The 22,853-nt window shown below is 37.8% G+C and overlaps 1 protein-coding gene across 1 annotated transcript in view; it reads left to right on the forward strand.

Annotated features, from left to right (window-relative positions):
• The window catches only part of LOC136254967 (uncharacterized), an 80,025-nt gene that overhangs the window by 7,931 nt on the left and 49,241 nt on the right, over positions 1 to 22,853 (forward strand). The window contains exons 2-4 of the mRNA XM_066047687.1: positions 7,076 to 7,354; positions 10,846 to 11,082; positions 22,366 to 22,662. Coding sequence (XP_065903759.1) covers positions 7,076 to 7,354; positions 10,846 to 11,082; positions 22,366 to 22,662 — 813 coding nt within the window. The remainder of the gene's footprint in view (positions 1 to 7,075; positions 7,355 to 10,845; positions 11,083 to 22,365; positions 22,663 to 22,853) is intronic.

The following is a 22,853-nucleotide window of genomic DNA, read 5'->3' on the forward strand; positions in this document are numbered from 1 at the left end:
CCCTGTAGAAAGATCAGCTAGAAGAAATTACCTTGTAGAGAGTTCAGCTTCAAAGAAACAATCATGTGAGAGTTCAGGTACAAACAAATTGTCCTGTAGAGAGATCAGCTAGAAGAAGTTACCTTGTAGAGAGTTCAGCTACGAAGAAACCATCATGTAGATAGTTCAGGTACAAATAAATCACCCTGTAGAAAGATCAGCTATAGAAGAAATCACCTTGTAGAGAGTTCAGCTACAAAGAAACTATCATGTAGAGAGTTCAACTACAAACAAATCACCCTGTAGAAAGATCAGCTATAGAAGAAATCACCTTGTAGAGAGTTCAGCTACAAAGAAACCATCATGTAGAGAGTTCAGCTACAAACAAATCGGCCTGTAGAGAGATCAGCTAGAAGAAATTACCTTGTAGAGAGTTCAGCTACAAAAAAACCATCATGTAGAGAGTTCAGCTGCAAACAAATCACCTGTAGAGAGTTAAGCTACAAGCAAATCTCCCTGTAGAGAGATCAGCTAGAAGAAGTCACCTTGCAGGGAGTTCAGTTACAAAGAAATAAACCATGTAGAGAGTTCAGCTGCAAACAAATCACCTGTAGAGAGTTCAGATAGAAACAAGTCACCCTGTAGAGAGATCAGCTAGATACAAGTCACCTTGTAGAGAGTTCAGCTAGAAGAAGTCACATTGTAGAGAGTTCAGCTACAAAGAAACTACCACGTAGAGAGTTCAGCTGCGAACAAATCACCCTGTAGAGAACTCAGCTACAAACAAATCGCCCTGTAGAAAGATTAGCTAGAAGAAGTTACCTTATAGGGAGCTCAGCTACGAACAGATCACCCTGTAGAGAGTTCAGCTACAAACAAATCACCCTGTAGAGAGTTCAGTTACAAAGAAACCACCATGTAGAGAATTCAGCTATCAATCACTCTGCAGAGAGTTCAGCTAGAAGAAGTCACCTTGTAGAGAGTTCAGCTGCAAATAAATCACCCTGTAGAGAATTCAGCTACAAACAAATCACCCTGTAGAAAGATCAGCTAGAAGAAGTTACCTTGTAGAGAGTTCAGCTACAAAGAAACCACCATGTAGAGAGTTCAGCTGCAAACAAATCACCTGTAGAGAGTTCAGCTAGAAACAAGTCACCCTGTAGAGAGATCAGCTAAAAACAAGTCACCCTGTAGAGAGTTCAGCTAGAAGAAGACACATTGTAGAGAGTTCAGCTACAAAGAAACTACCACGTAGAGAGTTCAGCTGCAAAAAAATCACCCTATAGAGAACTCAGCTACAAACAAATCGCCCTGTAGAAAGATCAGCTAGAAGAAGTTACCTTGTAGGGATTTCAGCTACAAACAAATCACCCTGTAGAGAGTTCAGCTACAAAGAAATCATCATGTAGAGAGTTCAGCTGCAAACAAATCATCCTGTAGAGAGTTCAGCTAGAAGAAGTCACCTTTTAGAGAGTTCAGCTACAAAGCAACCACCATGTAAAGAGTTCAGCTGCAAAAAACTCAATTATCCTGTAGAAAGATCAGTTAGAAGAAGTTACCTTGTAGAGAGTTCAGCTACAAAGAAACCACCATGTAGAGAGTTCAGCTGGAAACAAATCACCTGTAGAGAGTTCAGCTAGAAACAAATCACCCTGTAGAGAGTTCAGCTAGAAGAAGTCACATTGTAGAGAGTTCAGCTACAATGAAACTCACATGCAGAGAGTTCAGCTGCAAACAAATCACCCTGTAGAAAACTCAGCTACAAACAAATATGTAGTGTAAAAAGATCAGCTAGAAGAAGTTACCTTGTAGAGAGTTCAGCTACAACGAAACCACCATGTAGAGAGTTCAGCTACAAACAAATCACCTGTAGAGAGTTCAGCTAGAAACAAGTCACCCTGTAGAGAGATGAGCTAGAAACAAGTCACCTTGTAGAGAGTTCAGCTAGAAGAAGTCACATTGTAGAGAGTTCAGCTACAAAGAAACTACCATGTAGAGCGTTCAGCTGCAAACAAATCACCCTGTAGAAAGTTCAGCTATGAACAGATCACCCTGTAGAGAGATCAGCTAGAAACAAGTCACCCTGTAGAGAGTTCAGCTAGAAGAAAATTACCTTGTAGAGAATTCAGCTACAAAGAAACAACCATTTAGAGAGTTCAGCTGCAAACAAATCACCCAGTAGAAAGTTCAACTATGAACAGATCACCCTGTTGAGAGTTCAGTTAGAAACAAGGAATCCTGTAGAGAGATCACCTAGAAGTATCGCCTTGTAGAGAGTTCAGCTACAAACAAATCACCTGTAGAGTATTCAGCTACAAACAAATCACCCTGTAGAGAGATCAGCTAGAAGAAGTCACCTTGTAGAGAGTTCAGCTATAAAGAAACTACCATGTAGAGAATTCAGCTGCAAACAAACACCCTGTAGAGAACTCAGCTACAAACAAATCGCCCTGTAGAAAGATCAGCTAGAATAAGTTACCTTGTAGGGATTTCAGCTACAAACAAATCACCCTGTAGAGAGTTCAGCTACAAAGAAACCATTCTGTAAAGAGCTCAGCTGCAAACAAATCACTTGTACAGAATTCAGCTACAAACAAATCACCCTGTAGAGAGATCAGCTAGAAGAAATTACCTTGTAGATAGTTCAGCTACAAACAAATCACCCTGTAGAAAGATCAGTTAGAAGAAGTTACCTTGGAGAAAGTTCAGCTACAAAGAAACCATTTTGTAAAGAGCTCAGCTGCAAACAAATCACCTGTACAGAATTCAGCTACGAACAAATCACCCTGTAGAGAGATCAGCTATAAGAAGTTACCTTGTAGATAGTTCAGCTACAAACAAATCTCCCTGTAGAGAGATCAGCTAGAAGAAATTACCTTGTAGAGAGTTCAGCTACAAAGAAACCACCATGTAGAGAGTTCAGCTGCAAAGAAATCACCCTGTAGAAAATTCTGCCAGAAACAAATTGCCCTGTAGAAAGATCAGTTAGAAGAAGTTACCTTTTAGAGAGTTCAGCTACAAAGAAACCATTCTGTAAAGAGCTCAGCTGCAAACAAATCACCTATACAGAATTCAGCTACAAACACATCACCCTGTAGAGAGATCAGCTAGAAGAAGTTACCTTGTAGATCGTTCAGCTACAAACTATTCACCCTGTAGAGAGAGCAATTAGAAGAAGTCACCTTGTAGAGTGTTCAGTTACAAAGAAACCACCATGGAGATTTCTGTAATCAATATATGTGACCGGATTTGCGAAAAGGGGTCTTCCACACACATCCAATTCCGTATACGTTGGAGACCATAACTCAGTGTTCAAGTAACATATTAATCTGAAAATTTGACCATGTATTCAGCTATAGTGGTGCTCACCACTGCCCAAATTTCAAGGCAATAGCTCTTTCCAATCTGAAGTTATCAATTGTCAAAGTTGGCAAATTGGATGTGTGTGGAAGACCCCTTTTCGCAAATCCGGTCACATATGTATTATATATATAATTTGTACATTTACTGATAAAATATTTAAAGTACATCTACTTCATCTTTTCTTCTTCCTGTGGTAAAGAAAAAAAACATAGGTTAAAATAGTCCCAAAGCTGGCCATAGGCCGGCTTTGGGGTATACAAATACAAAAAGAAATGAAATCTAATCCAAAACAGCCAAGCTGTAAAAAAAGTGTGCGGCCCTCAGAAAGGCTATGGTGAAAAAAGATGTGAAATCCAAGGTGGCGGCCAAGAAATGGCTGTGATGGTAGGTTAATGGTAAAAATTTTAATAATGACAATTTAGGTAAATTTTGTGAAGCGGCACAAAAATTCACCTGAATTGTCGTTATTAAAATTTTTACCATTAACCTACCATCACAGCCATTTCTTGGCCGCCACCTTGGATTTCACATCTTTTTTCACCATAGCCTTTCTGAGGGCCGCACACTTTTTTTACAGCTTGGCTGTTTTGGATTAGATAGTAATAACATTACCAACGTCCCACACAGGTGTCCCAAGCAAGGTACTGGTTATGGTTGCAGATCCTGTACCATAGTTTATGGTACGTCATAGAAAATATCTATACCCTATTTAGTGTAACTGGTGGATCTGACATCATAGGAGCTATTAAACCTGCAAATACAACATAATGGCCAATCAGAAAGTCGAGATTACTCAAATCATTTGTCTACCCACTTTGTCAATCAATAATTGTTAAAATCTCAATAAAATTTGGGCAGGTTGTTGAAGGGCATAGCTAATGAAAATAATGGAGCTTTTTAGCTAGGTAAACATAAGCAACTTAGCATGTTCATCTAAATGTTAATGTAGATAGCTGCTGTATATAAAAAAAGATGCATACATCATACAATACGATACAGTATGATACAGTAGGATAGTACTGTATGGGTCATTCCATGTCAAATCAACAAGGAATTTAGGGTCACCTCTCAGATTTTGATGGAACTTGGTGTGTTTGTAGTACCTGTGATGCTTATCACTTATGCAAATTTTTGGCTACATACACCCAATAGTTTCTGATTTATGACCACAAATATTTTGAATATTTCTTGAAAAATTGGTCCATCTCTAGTTACAAAATCGACTGTAGTTTCACACTGTGTAAATATTTTTAAATACACTTTTCACTGATAAAAGACTGTTGATTGACCTTTCCAGTGATCCCTAAGTTATGGGATATCTACTTAATTATGGTTCAAAAATACTTTGTTGAAAACTTTAATCCTTTATATTTCAAACAAGGCTGCTTGAAATTCTTTGCATTTTTTTGTGAATGATGATTGGGTCATAGTCTATGATTGATAAAAATTTTGTGGTGGGACCACAATGGGCTCAAGATATATAATGAATGATGTTGTGGTGTGTAGTGGAATTTTGTAATCTATTATTGCTGTATGGGAGTACTCCAATAACCACGCACAACAAGGCCATGATAAGTTTGTCTTACGGAGTGAAGGTGTCTAGGTGCGTGCAACCTGTATTAGTGACCACCTGTATTGAAAGGCCACCTATATGTTGCAGTTAATTTATACTTCTTTAATCAGATATCAATGTATAACACCATAGCATCAACCCTTTCTAGCAAATCCAAAAGCAGTCTTTATTGGAAGGTGGACTTTAAATGAGATCAGCATGTATCTATAAACATGTGAATGCTGTACCATCTCTTCAGAAATACCTTATTTATTAAGTCAAATCCCACCGTATTGCACATACTATGTAGCCCCACTCCACACTATTCAAGTTAAATACGTGTTTGCATAGGTACAATAGACCTCCTCAAAAAGGATACTTGGGCTGTGTATAGCCATTCATGATCTCACTTCATAAACGTACATACATTTGAATCCAAGAAGTCTGTGGTTTCTCAAAAATGGAACACTTAATCAGTGGGTCCAGGGAATAGAGGAGTCACACGGTATGCAGTAGTTGCATTACTTGTACCAAGAGGTTTTTTTTATATTATGAACACTGTTTGCACCTCAATGTGTGATTTATAGTACTGCAATTACTAAATGGTTTTTCAAAGTATTTTGCATTTACGCTTTGAAAATCAGTACAGGTAAATGTTAAATACACATGAAAATGTGGTCAACATGTTTACCTATTGTGTGAGTGTGTGCATGAATTTTTGTCTTGATCTTCAAAGTGGCCACAACTATAAAGTAATTTTAAAATTAATTTCACACATTGAGGTGCTAGTAATGCATGTATATTGTAAAAACCCCTCCATTCCTAGGACTGTAATAAAGTGGTCATATTACATGGGCCACAGAAAGCATCTTGGTTCAAAGGTATGTGCACCACTAGAGTGGGAGGTGTCCTTGTTATCAAGGTGTCCAGGTATCCCTTTTGAGGAGTTCTGTTATACGTACCTATGCAGCCACATACACAACTTAATAGGGCTAAGTGCACTATAGTGGGATTCAACTTGATAAAGAAGATATTTCTGAAGAGATGATACTACATTTACATGGACACATGGTGGTCAGATCTGTGATTTGAAGTCAACCTGTCTAATAAGGACCATTTTTGGATTTGCTAGAACAGGTTGATGCTTTGGTGCTATGCATTAATGTCCAATTAAAGAAGCATAAATTAACTGCAGCACATAAGTGGTCTTCAATACAGGTGACCTTTCAATACAGGTGGTCACTAATACAGGTTGCACTGTGCCTAGACACCTTCACTCTGTAAGACAAACTTGGCATGGCCTTGTTGTGAGTAGTTATTGGAGGTGTACACTCGCATATAGCAATAATATAGGCTAAAAATTCCACTACATATCACAACATAATTCATTATATCTCTTGAGCTCATAGTGGTCCCACCACAAAAATTTTATCCAACATAGACCATAACGTAACTATTATTCATAAAAAAATTCTAAGAATTTCAAACAGCCTTTTTTGAAATATAAAGGATTAAAATTTTCAATAAAGTATTTTTGAACCATAATTAAGTAGATATCCCATAATTTAGGAATCACTGGAAAGGTTGATCAATGGTCTTCCATCAGTGAAAATTGTGTTTAAAAATATTTACACAGTGTGAAGTTACAGTCAATTTTGTAACTAGGAATGGACCAATTTTTCAATAAATATTCAAAATATTTGTGGTCATAAATTAGAAACTATTGGGTGTATGGAGCTAAAAATTTGCATGAGTGATAAGCATCACAGGTACTACAAACACACCAAGTTTCGTCAAAATCTGAGAGGTGACCCTAAATTCCTTGTTGATTTGACATGGAATGACCCGTATGTTAGGGGTTGTGAAGAGCTGGGCTTTTCCAGCCAAAAATACCACCCTAAACTCAGTCTCAATTTCCAGCTAGGCAGCATTGGTTAGGCACAGCCAAGCCCAAAAATGTCTTCAGACCAACCCCATGTATAGTATTTCTCAGGAAGCTTGCAGTGTTAATCAAATTATGCTGATTTTTGTTGTTGTTGTATTAGCTGATACTCCTATGTTCATCTGTGACTTCATTATTACATAACTTTTGTTGTACACCTTCTATAATAAATGGTACAGATCAGGATAATCTACAGTAATATCTCACATAATGCTGTGCCCTTTGTTATATTCTCACAGTAATGATTACTACACAGCCAATGGACCAGACTGTTGATATTGGCGGCAACGTTACTTTTACCTGTGAAACTTTTGGAGGAACAAACCCAATCACTTTTAGATGGCTATTTGATGGTGCTGAACTGATAGCTGATCCTGGACACATAGCAGTGGCATCAGATTTCAATACCGCCACTCTGATGATAACCAATGTCATAGCTACTGATGGGGGTGCATATAGTTGTGAGGCAACTGATGCTGGTGTTGGTAATGTCACCTCCAATGAAGCTACTTTATTTAGTAAGTGTTTATTTATACATTCAATGTGTCTGTACATTTCGTTATTGTTGGAAAGGGAAGAGAAGAGTGCTTTATAGTATGTGCAATGGCATAAATTACTTAAAGTAGTCATTAAGATCAGTCAGCATTGTTGAAAAATTAGCAACTAGCTAAGTGAAATTGTTACTTCCTGCAACTCTTATTGGAGAAATCATACTATCTGCTTGTTTTGTAGCTAGTGAGGATGAAAAGCCTTTCTGGCTAACCACATCATGAGCCATAACGGTGGTTTATAGTAGAGATTGCCCATGTTTTTGTGCAAAATTCTAATAGAACACACACCACAAACCACCTTGGAAAGCATCCTTCATAATAAGTCTCTGGTGAGTCTAAAGAGACGTATAGGCAGTATAGGTCCATTAGTTAGTTAATATCATGTGCAAAGGAAAAATACTGAAAAATCAAACTGTTTATCAACCTTGTTGTATGCCAACCTATAGGAATCTTGTTTAAAACAAGATTATGCACAAACTTTTTATACCCAGTGATAGGCAATTTAGCATTCTACGTATCCACAACATACCAGCTTCCAAAGCAATAGTGTCACTTGAAAGCATTCTTTAGTAGCATTCGGCCAAAGACAGTGGTATAAAGCATAAATATTATTGACTGTCAACATCGTTTATCATCTATTCGATAACTTGCATACATCAATTATTGTCCGGTTTGTGTATTCACTTGGCATTTCCACATGATTCAAAACTAAACCTTGCCAATAGTACTTAATAATCTACTAATTGTAATTCCACCAAAATTTCAAGTTTTATGCACGATTAAAAAATACACTCACTCTAGCGAACCAAACACTAAAGTATTTTAATGCTTTAAGCACATTGTAAAATAAAATCGAACAGCACTGTAGTTTCATCAAGGATGTTACAAAGGTCAGCACAGTAATCCTGGTGCCACTGGAAAGAGCTGTAGTTACTTTGTTTCCTGCTATACAACAATATAACCAATGACATACAAGCGTTTTATCCATAAATAAAAACCAATAACTTCTGTCTGCTGTGTATGAATTACTTATCCACTATGTATGCCTTGCTCCTGAACTGTGCAACATATCTTCATCACTTGACAGCATGTGACAAGCCTCTAAAAGCCATGTGTTAGATGGCACCTGGAAGTGAATGTATTGTAAATTATAAACCAGTTTACCATTGCTTTTGTAGTCAATTCTCTTGTGATTTAAATAGCCTCAGAAATCGTTTCATTGTTTTCTGAGCTATTTTCTCCTAAGTAGCATCATTGTTTATCACTTTCAACTACCACAGTATTCTTTCCATCTTCTTTGTCCACATAAATGATTCACAATGGCTGTCATTGTACAGCCAGTAATCCGTCATGGTTAAAGCTACCTTAAACAGTACAAAAGATTCAAATACCAAGTCCCACCACTGATGACTTTCTTGTACAGATGCAAGTTGAACTACGACAAAACTCTCTAATAGAGTAGTCACCGCATTTCTGCTAATGACTAGGGTAAAGTAAGCCCCAAACAGCAATGGGATATCAAAATAAGGCCAGTGCTTGGTGGACTAAACCAATTATGAGATGCATACTTTAATTAAGAACAACCAAAAAACCTTTGAATATCAGTCACATATTCTAATACAACAGTCACACATATAAAAGTCACACAACCAATGCCTCTAAGACTAATATTTTTGTGTACACTATCATACAGTATGATAGTACTGTATAGTAGGGATGATGAAGGTGTGGATGTGGCCCATGATAAAATATCACCCAAAAACTTGCCTTGATTTCCCCTCATGAAAACATAACAGTTATTGGTTGGGTAAAATATAGCTCAAAAGTGCCTTCAGATTAACTCGAAATGTTTTTGTCTAGTTTCTACAGAATTTTTAAAATATTTAATTTTCTACTGCCTGATGCGTTCAGTAAAGCATAGCAGAAAAGTAGCTACAGCTACAGTTTGTCTACTTCTTTCACAGAAATGCTTCGGATTCACTTATTAAGAAACCTTTGGCATATTGATAGCCATACAATACATGCACTATTGTCTTACTTTTATCCTGTAGTGGTCATAACACTGTATGGCTTTGATCTCCGGGCATGCACGTTTCACAATATTATTGCACCAATATATTGGAATACATGTATGGCTAGTTCAGTGAGCTGTTCTCCATTGTAAATGAGATGTCGTCTTCCTCCAGGAAATGGACTGCTTGTAGAATGGTATGCACAAAGTGTATGTATGAAAGTAGGGTATTGTTGTAATTGAGTTAGTCTGGCATAGCAGTGTGTAAGTGATTCAGTCTGGCAGCTACGCCAGACATTGGTGCCATTGGTGTGTGTCAGAAGTAGGTGCAGCTGGAATGTAAGTGGACAACCCTTGTGCTTTTATAAATATAATTATTAGATTCATGATTGCTGCAGATCGTGATCTTACTCATGAATATGATTTAAACTAGAATTGTATTACATATGTGAGCTTTTAATAGTGGTCATGAATTGACAAAAAAAGTTCACAAACAAGTATACGAAAAAAATAGGAATTGTAAACCAGAGTATGGACAATGTAGTATTGCTACAATAAAAAGTACTAAAACAAGCTGGATCAGAGTAGTACGTAATGTCCAGATACCGTAAAAACAATAAGAACCCGTTCAAATATTCCTTCATCCCAAGCACAATCCCCACGTGGAACAACCCAGCACCGTGATTGACTGCAACTCATTATATAATTACTTTGATAGTGCAATAATTGTATGATCTTTTGTATTGTACATCTGTGTATAACCTTTGCTGAGCGAAGTTTCACTGTAATGGTAAATAATAATAATAATAAGTGAATATCCCTACTGTGCTCCAGCTTATTTCAGTACATTTAATTGCAGTGGTACTGCATTGTCCCTACTCTAGTTTAAAATTCCAAATTTTTTCTTATACTTGTGTTTAGTGGTTTCTTCCAGTGAAACATACTTCAACTGCATTCATCAAGCATTAGTAAATGGTAATATGCTACAGTACTTGTACACCACACTGCACTGAGTGCTAGTGTAGTCAATGCTATTGCAGCATAGGACCAAGTCACCTGTATCCAAGTACATATACTAACAAAGCTGTCTGCTCAGAATATCGTAACAGAAACATACTACTTTGTAAAATATGAACTTTCATTGTCCATAAGTTCAGAGTTGGCACTCTACTAATGCAGGGGAACAAAGTAGGGTCAGGAAATGTCAGTAACCAGGTAAAAATGAACCCAAAGCCAGTTTATAGCATTAAAATACAAAGGTGCAGGATTGTAATGCATTAACATCATTGCAGCCATTTGTTGGCTGCCACCTTTTGATTTTACACTTTTCCACCAAGGCTGTTAAAGGGAATACCCTTTTTTACAGCTTGGCTATTTTGCATGGATAGCATCTTTCAGAATATTGTTGAGATGTTGAGATTTATTACATATATTTGATATCCTGTAGTTGCTCCATTCAATGCTACAGTTACTGAAGTAGTAGTCATCAATATGGTCACCTACACATGTTATGCTGATGGTGGTCCTGGCAATACCTATGAGTGGTTACGATTAAGGGACAATTCAGTAGTGTCTTCTATGCAGGAACTGATACTGGACAATATGGCCCCACTAGATGGTGGTGACTATCAGTGTACCATCACTAACAATGCTGGTGATACTACTGTCATGACTACTCTTAATGGTGAGGATTTATCAAAACTTATCTAATGGGTTTGGTGACTGAGAAACGCACATCATAAATCAATGTACACACACAGCTAATATAGCGAGTCATCTATAGGGCAAGGGCGTTCAGAGTAGGTGTAACCACTGAGACCAGAGCTTCACCACCTTTTGGTTGAAATAAAATAGAACTTTCATCTAACTTGACAAAGCCATAGTAAAAGTAGTAAACATGCAATACTTAGCATTTATTTAATAAAGATTATTAACAACTGGTAGAAACATCACTTATATAACCTGTCTTTCATCCAGGACAGCTTCATGTCCACTTTGTCCGTATCAAGTGCCTCTACAATAATTACTGTTACATTTAAACTTTGGCTTTGCTTCTACTTTAGAAACATTCATTCATCCCTTACAGTTCATTTTATTAATGAGCACAAATAATGGTAAGGTTTAGCAGTTAAACAGTGTCATAGAGGTGTTTTTTTAATCATTGTCCAGTTTTATCCCTAAAATTGAACACTTGTCAGTTAGCTAGCTAGCTAGCTAGCATCTTGCACACAGTGTTGTACCCCAATTGCCTCCAAGTAGCATTTCAAAATGTGACATTTATATACTAAATTTTCCAAAGGGAGCATGCCCTTAGACCCCCTTGACTAGCTGCATTTGGCAGCATTAGAACTACTTACCTCAGTTCTCCAACATAACTGAGAAACTGAACTGAGGTTTGTTGGAGAACTGAGATAGATATGCTATTAAAATAGTACATCTAGCTCCGTAAGCTACCAGAATATAATGAATTCCTATGAGGAGAAAGGGGTCATATGTGAATGAATATGAGCGGCAGCCTCGACTAAACAATTCATATAAGAAAACATATATAATAAACAGTTGAGAAGATACTTCTGTGCATAATTTGTGATTTAAAGTGGTTTGTCCAAACTACCCTTCCTGAGCTGTGCATAACAATGTAATTACTGAATTACAAAATAACTCATGAATTATGAAATGTGTTAAATTACAATAAATTATATGGTTGATTATTGTCTATTTACCATAATTATATTGCTTGTTCCCACTACACAGTGTAGCAAAACTGATGTGGGTGGGAGGTGAATATTGATTATTAATAATTATTATGCACTTAAATGCTCTATTTAAGTATATGATTATGATAGTTGAGGCTGTACTGCACCTGTTCATTTACATACATACAACAAACACAACGAAAGTTAACTATGCTTATTATACAACCAAGTACTAAAAATAATACAAAATGCGGTTAAAATTATGTAATAAATAATAATGAATGAATAAATACACCAATAAATAAATAATAAAATTAATAATGTTTGAGAAAACTACAAGGCCTAAGGCTTCGCACTCACTGGGAATAGAATCCATGTTGAACGAAGAGGCAATCGTATAATGGGCGGGAGTTTTCGTGGAGGTGATAGAAACCATATGACTATTCTATTTAACGCCAAACAAAACAGCTAGCACGTGATGCCCACTACAATGCAGTTAATCAACCAGGCAGATTCAAACAGCGATTTAGACGAACAAACTACTGATCATTTGTTTTTGGAATTGTTGCCAGCTGGCAGACCAAGTCTCAAGTCATCATGCCAGTTGCCAGTGGACACATTCCATGCAAAGGAAAGTAATTAAGGTGGCCACACCCAACACGAAGTTCACCATGCCAGCTGCACAAGACCAGGAAAAAGATTAATAGCGGTATGTTTATTTGTATTATTTTGTACTTACACCTGGCTTGCTATATAAGTTGTAGTTGGCTTAGCTACCTCTAGTGTTTGTAAATGTATTGTAAAGAGCGTGGTATGTTTTAATATTTTCTTGTATTGTACATTTTTCCTTCTCCTGGCTTATGGATAGCTTGGCTGTCTCCTTTATTGGCTTGCATACAGTTTTGTGTATCACCTGCATTGTATCTCCTGTATTGTGTACTGTATTTCCTATTACTGTACCATTGCCACACCACTGTAAATGTAATTTCATCTTGTAGTATATCATGTTATCATTTTAGGACATATGGCCCAGCCCATCTAAAAAAACGTAAGATAACAGTTTCTAGTGAAATACCCTGCTTCTTTTATCATTGATGTCTGCTCTTGGAAACTTCAGCAGCCATGCATATCTTAATCCAGTACCCTGATTCATCCTCATTAAACATTATAATTTTAGGACTGTTTAACCCTTAAACCCGCAGAAAACTTTTCGGAAATGCGTTTTTACACAATATGGGCATGCATGACAACACTAGGTGGGGTAACTTAATTCTTACAGCCTACAAATACACATAGATTAAAAGTGTGTTTACTGGGCTACTTGGAAAAGGTTAAATGAACACTGTAACTACAGTGGCTTACTTGTTATGAAGCGGTGAACAGCGACGAGTCACATCTCCATGTTTCTAAATTCTTGCCTCATGTTTATTTCGATTGTGAGTTTACTCACATGAGTCATATATGGCCTGATGCAGAATTTCACAAAGCGTTGAATGAAAGTTGTTGCAAAGCGATAGGATCAACTACCATCGAGTTTTCGACCATTTTATAAAGGTATGTAAAGGGTTTGCGTGTTTCCTTACCGAAAAGTTATTTTCACTGCTACTTTTGGCTTCACCATTAAGTGTTAGGGTAAAACTGTAGGTATCATTTTGATCCTTGCTACATCACGAGTAGAATGACATAAATTGCTTAGCCGTAGTATGGATGCTTCGAAAGTTACAGTGCTTTGTGCAAAGCATGCATATTTATTAAGTGTAAATCCAGTTTTCTGGATTATGCGTTAATGGATGTATAAGCTTCATTGCTAGCAGGCATGCAGACTCATGAGATTCAATACCATAGATATGAGAGCATGCACTTGCACCTCAACTTGTGACAATGCATTATGTGGTCTTCCATGGTCGGGTATTTGATACAACGTAATAGTAGCAGGCCATCACGATTGTAATTGCGTATATCACTTATGTTTACTGTATGTGCATCTTTTTCATCCACACACACTGTGCTGGTACATGCCCCATTGTAGATTGCCCCATTGGTGGTTGTACTTGGTTGTATGTACCCCAGGCCTAATAATAAGTACAATATAAACAAATTAACTCTATGAAATGTAAATCTAAAGTCATAAAATTAGTTACCTACAGCTGGTTTAAAATTATTTAATGAACATAACCACTTGTAAGATTGTTCCATGCAGTGGCGGAAGAAATAGTTGATATGAGAGGGGGGCTGACTGGAATATAGAGTCTCTGGCAGCAGGGGGGCATGCTGTAGCCATGTTAGCTTTCACAAAGTCTCAAAGTTCACCAAAATTAATTTATAGCAATTTTATAGGTACATATTAACTAAAACACCAACTTTTAGTCAAAACTATTTAAAATAGGCTATTTTCCAGTTAAAAACGTTTTGACTACAGGGTTAATCAACATAATATAGCATTTATAAGCAGTACAAAGTAGCCTATAGCCACCTGGAAACACTTGATACAGTAGTAAGACATCAACTCTTACAAGACACCAACTCTTATAGTAAGAAGTACCTGGCTCGATTCCCGCTGTAGGCAACTTTATTTTTATTTATTTTTTTAAGTTACTTTTAGGAACACATTTTTATGAAGGCCTTGACTGCTCTATTACAGTATTAGGGTATTTGAGCATTCTATTAGAGTATATCGATCTTTATCACGGTTTTCAGCCCCACTCCAAGAATAATAATTTCGGTATGATATCATTCTGAGAGGGGACTAAGCCCCCCAGTCCCCCCCCACCACCACCCATGGCCCCATGTAGTCATTTATCAAGACACACGGTAGTGTGTCGTGCAGTCCAAGAAGCCGGCATGCCACACTGTGAGTATATTAACAGGAAGAAAGAAAACACGATTTTCACACCTATGTAGCTCTGTGATCCCTTATCCAGTTGGAACCAACTTTGCTACAGAAGTGCTGGCCAGGTAAGAGAGTGTACATATCTAATTTGAAGAAACTTGCTCCAGAAAATTCGGAGATACGAGTGACCAAAGTTTCATTGGTTTATTTTTCTTCGTTTTTTCTTCTTTTCACAAACTTTGCAAAATCCGCCATAAAACACGAATACATGCTCCAATTGGGCTGAAATTTGGCACACTTAAAGGGCTCATTACAGCGGATCTCAGTACCAAGTTTGGTAGGAACCTGATGAATATTCATGGATTATTACCGATTATTCGCATAAAATAAGGTCGAAGGTCTGTTACACCCACAGGGTAAACCCCTTAAAGGGATGAGCTGAAAGTTACTATGTAGATGGAGTAACTATCGTAGGAGTGCCTTTTTGTGGTTTGAAAGTAATCTAGATAAAGACCATCGAGATATGACACAAAACCCAACCTGTGTCACAATTATGCAATCGACTTTTATGAATAAAAAAACTATTAGTTTTCACGCCTACCAGGAAAACCGCTTAGAGCAATGAGCTGAAAATTGGTGTGTAGCCGGAATAATCATCATAGAAGGTTCTTGTAGTAGTACAGAAGAATCAGAGTACAAACCACTGAGTTGTGATTCGAAAGCCAACTACGTTTAGCAAATGCAAAATCAAGATACTCTAATAGAACAGTCACCATAATAGAGCATTCAGCTATGTTTATAACTTACTCCATTATAGAATTATATTACATTGCAAGTTATTCTGTAGGGAGTTCAGCTACAACCAGTTAATCTTATAGACAATTCAGCTAAAAGCAAGTCACCCTGTAGAGAGTTCAGCTACAAATATATCGCTGTAGAGATTCAGAACATTACAAGTCACACTGAAGAGAGTTCAGCTATAAACACGTGTAGAGAGTTCAGCTACAACAATTCACTCTGTAGAGAATTCAGCTACAAACAAGTCACTGTGTAGAGAGTTCAGCTACAAAGAACTACCCAGTTGAGAGTTCATCTATATAAGTTAGCTACCCTAAAGAGATCAGCTACAAACCAGTTACTTTATACAATGTTCAGCTACAAGTAAGTCACTCTGTAGAGAGTTCAGCTACAAACAAGTCACTCTGTAGTACAAACAAGTCACCATGTAGAGAGTTCAGCATCCAATCAAAAAACCACCCTGTAAAGAGTTCAGCTATACAAACAAAAGTTAAAATTATCTCTATAGAGAGATGAACTAGAAACAAGAGAAAGCTCAGCCACAAATTTAACAAATCACACTGTAGAGAGTTCAGCTAGAAACAAGTCACCCTGTAGAGAGATTAGCTAGAAACAAGTCATCCTGTAGAGAGATCAGCTAGAAGAAGTTACCTTGTAGAGAGTTCAGGTACAAACAATCACCCTGTAGAAAGTTCAGCTGCAAACAAATCACCCTGTAGAGAATTCAGCTACAAACAAACCGCCCTGTAGAAAGATCAGCTAGAAGAAGTTACCTTGTAGAGAGTTTAGCTACTAAGAAACCATCATGTAGAGAGTCCAAGTCACCCTGTAGAGAATTCAGCTACAAACAAATCACCCTGTAGAGCGTTCAGCTAGAAACAAGTCATCCTGTAGAGAAATCAGCTAGAAGGATCACCTTGTAGAGAGTTCAGCTATATACAAACAAATCACCCTGCAGATAGTTCAGCTAGAAACAAGTCATCGTGTAGAAAGATCAGCTAGAAGGATCATCTTGTAGAGAGTTCAGCTACGGACAAATCACCCTGCAGATAGTTCAGCTACAAACAAGTCACCATGTAGAGAGATCAGCTGGAAACCAGTGACCTGTAGAGAGTTCAGCTACAAAAACAAATCACCCTTTAGAGAGATAAGCCAGACAAAGTAACCCTGTAGAAAGATCAGATAGAAACAAATCACCCTGTGGAGAGTTCAGCTACTGTGTAAACAAGTTACCCTGTAGAGAGATCGATTATATAGAAAAAAGTAGAGATCAGCTAGAAACAAGTCACCCAGTAGAGAGATCAGCTAGGAACAAATCACTTTGTAGAGAATTCAGCTACAAACAAAATCACCCTGTAGAGAGCTTAGCTACAAACAAATGATCCTGTAGAGAGTTCAACTACAAACAGATAACCCTGCAGAGAGTTCAGCTAGAAACAAGTCACCCTGTATGAGAGAATCCTGTAGAGTTCATCTACAAGTAAATCACCCTGTAGAGACTTCAGCTACATTTCAAGTCACCCAGTAGAGAGATCAACTGCAAACAAGTTATCCGTAGGGAATAATTGACATGTAATAAATATCTAATCAAAAACAGCCAAGCTGTAAAAAAAGGAGTGCGGCCCTTGAAAAGGCTATGGTGAAAAAAGATGTGAAATCCAAGGTGGCGGCCAAGAAATGGCTGTGATGGTAGGTTAATGGTAAAAATTTTAATAACAACAATTCAGGTGAATTTGGTGCCGCTTGGTCAATTGGCACAAAATTCACCTGAATTGTCGTTATTAAATTTTTTACCATTAACCTACCATCACAGCCATTTCTTGGCCGCCACCTTGGATTTCACATCTTTTTTCACCATAGCCTTTTCAAGGGCCGCACTCCTTTTTTTACAGCTTGGCTGTTTTTGATTAGATTTCACTTCTTTTGTATTTGTATACCCCAAAACCGGCCTATGGCCAGCTTTGGGGCTTTTTAACCTATATATTTTTCTTTACCACAGGAAAAAGAAAAAGATGAAGCAGATTTTATAAATACTTTAACTCATTCTGATTTTATCAGTAAATGTACAAATTATATATATAATGCATATATTACGAGTTCATAATATAAAAAGAGAGCATATATTTATTACATGTCAATTAATTCCCACAGGATAATTTGCAGCTGATCTCTCTACTGGGTGACTTGAAATGTAGCTGAACTCTCTACAGGGTGATCTGCTTGTACGTAGATGAACACTTTACAGGATTCTCTCTACAGGGTGACTTGACCCTAGCTGAACTCTCTGCAGGGTTATCTGTTTGTAGTTGAATTCTCTACAGGGTGATTTGTTTGCAGCTGAACTCTCTACAAGGTAACTTCTTCTAGCTGATCTGTCTACAGGGTGACTTATTTCTAGCTGGTCTCTCTACTGGGCGATTTGTTTGTAGCTGAATTCTCTACAGGGTGATGTGTTTGCAGCTGAACTCTCTACATGGTGGTTGCTTTGTAGCTGAACTCTCTAAAAGGTGACTTCTTCTAGCTGAACTCTCTACAGCGTGATCTTTTCATAGCTGAACTCTGTACAGGATGATTTTTTTTGCAGCTGAACTCTCTACATGATGATTTCTTTGTAGCTGAACTCTCTACAGGGTGATCTGTTTGTAGCTGAAATCCCTACAAGGTAACTTCTTTTAGCTGATCTTTCTACAGGGCGATTTGTTTGTAGCTGAGTTCTCTACAGGGTGTTTGTTTGCAGCTGAATTCTCTACATGGTGGTTTCTTTATAGCTGAACTCTCTACAAGGTGACTTCTTCTAGCTGATCTCTCTACAGGGTGATTTGTTTGTAGCTGAACTCTCTACATGTGATTTGTTTGTAGCTGAACTCTCTACAAGGTGATACTTCTAGGTGATCTCTCTACAGGATGACTTGTTTCTAACTGAACTCTCAACAGGGTGATCTGTTCATAGTTGAACTTTCTACTGGGTGATTTGTTTGCAGCTGAACTCTCTACATGGTGGTTTCTTTGTAGCTGAACTCTCTACAAGGTAATTTCTTCTAGCTGAACTCTCTACAGGGTGACTTGTTTCTAGCTGATCTCTGTACAGGGTGATCTGTTCATAGCTGAACTTTCTACAGAGTGATTTGTTTGCAGCTGAACTCTCTACATGGTAGTTTCTTTGTACCTGAACTCTCTATAATGTGACTTCTTCTAGCTGAACTCTCTACAAGGTAACTTCTTCTAGCTGATCTGTCTACAGGGTGACTTATTTCTAGCTGGTCTCTCTACTGGGCGATTTGTTTGTAGCTGAATTCTCTACAGGGTGATGTGTTTGCAGCTGAACTCTCTACATGGTGGTTGCTTTGTAGCTGAACTCTCTAAAAGGTGACTTCTTCTAGCTGAACTCTCTACAGCGTGATCTTTTCATAGCTGAACTCTGTACAGGATGATTTTTTTTGCAGCTGAACTCTCTACATGATGATTTCTTTGTAGCTGAACTCTCTACAGGGTGATCTGTTTGTAGCTGAAATCCCTACAAGGTAACTTCTTTTAGCTGATCTTTCTACAGGGCGATTTGTTTGTAGCTGAGTTCTCTACAGGGTGTTTGTTTGCAGCTGAATTCTCTACATGGTGGTTTCTTTATAGCTGAACTCTCTACAAGGTGACTTCTTCTAGCTGATCTCTCTACAGGGTGATTTGTTTGTAGCTGAACTCTCTACATGTGATTTGTTTGTAGCTGAACTCTCTACAAGGTGATACTTCTAGGTGATCTCTCTACAGGATGACTTGTTTCTAACTGAACTCTCAACAGGGTGATCTGTTCATAGTTGAACTTTCTACTGGGTGATTTGTTTGCAGCTGAACTCTCTACATGGTGGTTTCTTTGTAGCTGAACTCTCTACAAGGTAATTTCTTCTAGCTGAACTCTCTACAGGGTGACTTGTTTCTAGCTGATCTCTGTACAGGGTGATCTGTTCATAGCTGAACTTTCTACAGAGTGATTTGTTTGCAGCTGAACTCTCTACATGGTAGTTTCTTTGTACCTGAACTCTCTATAATGTGACTTCTTCTAGCTGAACTCTCTACAAGGTGACTTGTTTCTAGCTGGTCTCTCTACTGGGCGATTTGTTTGTAGCTGAATTCTCTACAGGGTGATGTGTTTGCAGCTGAACTCTCTAGATGGTGGTTGCTTTGTAGCTGAACTCTCTGCTATGCAACTTCTTCTAGCTGAACTCTCTACAGGGTGACTTGTTTCTAGCTGATCTCTCTACAGGGTGACTTGTTTCTAGCTGAACTCTCTACAGGGGATTTGTTTGCAGCTGAACTCTCTACAAGGTAACTTCTTCTACCTGATCTTTCTACAGGGTGATTTGTTTGTAGCTGAATTCTCTACAGGGTGACTTGTTTCTAGCTGATCTCTGTACAGGGTGACTTGTTCCTGCTGAACTCTCTACAGGTGATTTGTTTGTAGCTGAACACTTTGCATGATGGTTTCTTTGTAGCTGAACTCTCTATTAGGTACCTTTTTCTGGCTGATCTGACTACAGGGTGACTTGTTTGTAACTGAATTCCCTACAGAATAATTTGCAATGTAATATAATTGAGTAAATTATAAATGCAGCTGAATGCTTTATTAGGGTGACTGTTCTATTAGAGTATCTCGATCTCGCATTTGCTACACGTAGTTGCCTTTCAAATCATAACTCAGTGGTTTGTAATCCGATTCTTCTGTACTACTGCAAGGACTTTCTATGATGATTATTCCAGCTACATACTGATTTTCAGCTCATTGCTCTAAGCGGTTTGCCTGATCATTCTATGCCTTTCTCTATCATGAAATGGGGAATTAACGTGATCTATAATCAAATAATTAAAATTCAGTACAGCTACCTGATGTGGGCAGTGCCAGGAAACAAATGATGATGGCCTTAGCTAGAATGGGCTAGTATTAACTGTATGGGCACCTGGATTTTAGAAGTAGCACAACACAGGGTCATGTGCCTCAAATCCATACAATAGATCAAGATACTCTAATAGAGCAATCAGTCAAATTCTCTAATAGAAAAGTCACCACATGTAGCACTATTAAGAACCCCCCATAGTTACTGCTAAGTATGAAAATTTGTATCTGCAGCACTAGCCCATGGACACACTTAGCTATATAGCCTGCTAGAATTTTCGCAAATGGTTCAACATTTTAGTGAACTCATGATTGTCACTGATCCCTACATGCAGCTTTTGGTCAATGCAGACCACTTAGAAAGTATGATTTATTGCTATGATTTAAATATTTGTGCATAAAACAGTTCTTATCAAAATTTTCAGCCCTCAAATATATAAAATACCTTTAGCTTTGCTCCCAAGACCCCCTGTTCTGTATATAACTACCTGGGTGGTCATGGTGTAAAACCATCATTCATCTCGTGTTTCACTACTTGTTATTGCTTGGAGACCCCTACTTCATTTTTAAATAATATTTTTTTTGTAAATATAATAGTTTTTTGTTATATCATACAGCTATACACGTGTGGCTGTTCTATTAGGGTTAATGCTGTATTAGAGTACCTCAAGTCAACCTCTAGCCTATCAAGAGGCATGGTCACTGTTATTTATTTTCACTGTGAAATACAGCTAAACCAATAAGGGGATGTGGTCATTGTGTTTTAGTAAATAGATTGTTAGGAGTGTGATCTCTGCACTCAATTGTTATTGATCAACCAAGATCGTTAATGGGCATGGTCTCAAGCCTATCATGAAGTTACAAGTATCTACTGTGTGTCCAGTACCTTTTACAGTAGTGTAAGTGTCTAAATATACTGCTCAAGAAAAGTGTTGATATGGAAAATTAATGCCTTGATATGGTTTCATTGCATGATGACCAGCCTGAATGAAGATAAAAGGAGAGACAAGGCGCAGAGGGCACACAGTTGTTGGAACACCAAAAGGCACATACCACTGGTGAGTTTGTTATTATGGCATAAAATGGTGATTGTACACTGCTTCGTTTGGCCTCCAGTATTGCAAATATTGTCAGGCTGGCTGGCAGACAAAAATTCAAGTTTGGGAGATTTTTAAAATTCTATATCTGGTCGTCTGTAAATGTTTTCTTGTTTTTAATGCTGTATTTGATATTAGATGGACTAATCTTATTCCATATAGGTGATTTTGTCACATAAGATGTCTGCAGGATGATTTTTAAAGGCAGCATTTTAGGTGGCATGTGTCATTTTAGGACGATACCTACTTAAACAGTACTACCATACTGTTTTATTACTACTGTATGTCATACTCAATGATAGCAAAAACTTGGTGCTATTAATAGTGCTTATATTATGTGCACATTGAATACCATCAGTATCACAAGCTGAGATACCACCTGTACCACATTCTGGGAGTGGTGCTGGAGATCAGCAATATTTTGTGGGTTGGGTGGAAGGAAAAAAAAACAGCTGAAGGCTTGAGTAGAGCAAACACTGTGTTGAGGTGACACAAAATGATCATGTGCCTATACATAAAAATATCCCATCCATGGCCATTAATGTGTTTAACCACAATTGCCTCATCTGTTGTGTACATTAATTTGGACCAATGTAAACCTCTTTTTAATGTAATGAATCTATTCAATTTTAGCTTTATTGATGGTTGTGTTTTCCTCCTATAGTGGCTGCAGTGATAGTGGATAGTCCGCAGACACAGAATGTCACAGCTGGACAGTCATTCATGCTAACATGTAATGCTACAGGTTATCCAGTTCCTACCATAGAGTGGAGACAGAATGGCACATCCTATACCATCAGAGACCCATCAGTGATCACAGTTACACCAACAGATGAACTACGATCTAATAGTAGTGTTATCACTGTCACTAATGCTACTACTAGTGATACAGGACTATACCAGTGTGTAGCTACTAATGTACTAGTTACTGACATACAAAATGCTACAGTTATTGTACAAAGTGAGTATCACAACATTTGGTAGTGTGTTGTGTGGTTAAGGGAAGCCATTGTGAATGTGCAACACACAGTTTCATCCCCAGTCACCCACGCACTTGATCACGTGAAGGTCACGTCATGTGATTGAGCATGTGGGTGGCTGGGGACAAGACTACAGCACGTGCACACAAGTATGTGTAATATGGGGGCCCAA

Source organism: Dysidea avara, chromosome 5 (genome assembly GCF_963678975.1).
Source record: "Dysidea avara chromosome 5, odDysAvar1.4, whole genome shotgun sequence".
Lineage (NCBI taxonomy): Eukaryota > Metazoa > Porifera > Demospongiae > Dictyoceratida > Dysideidae > Dysidea > Dysidea avara.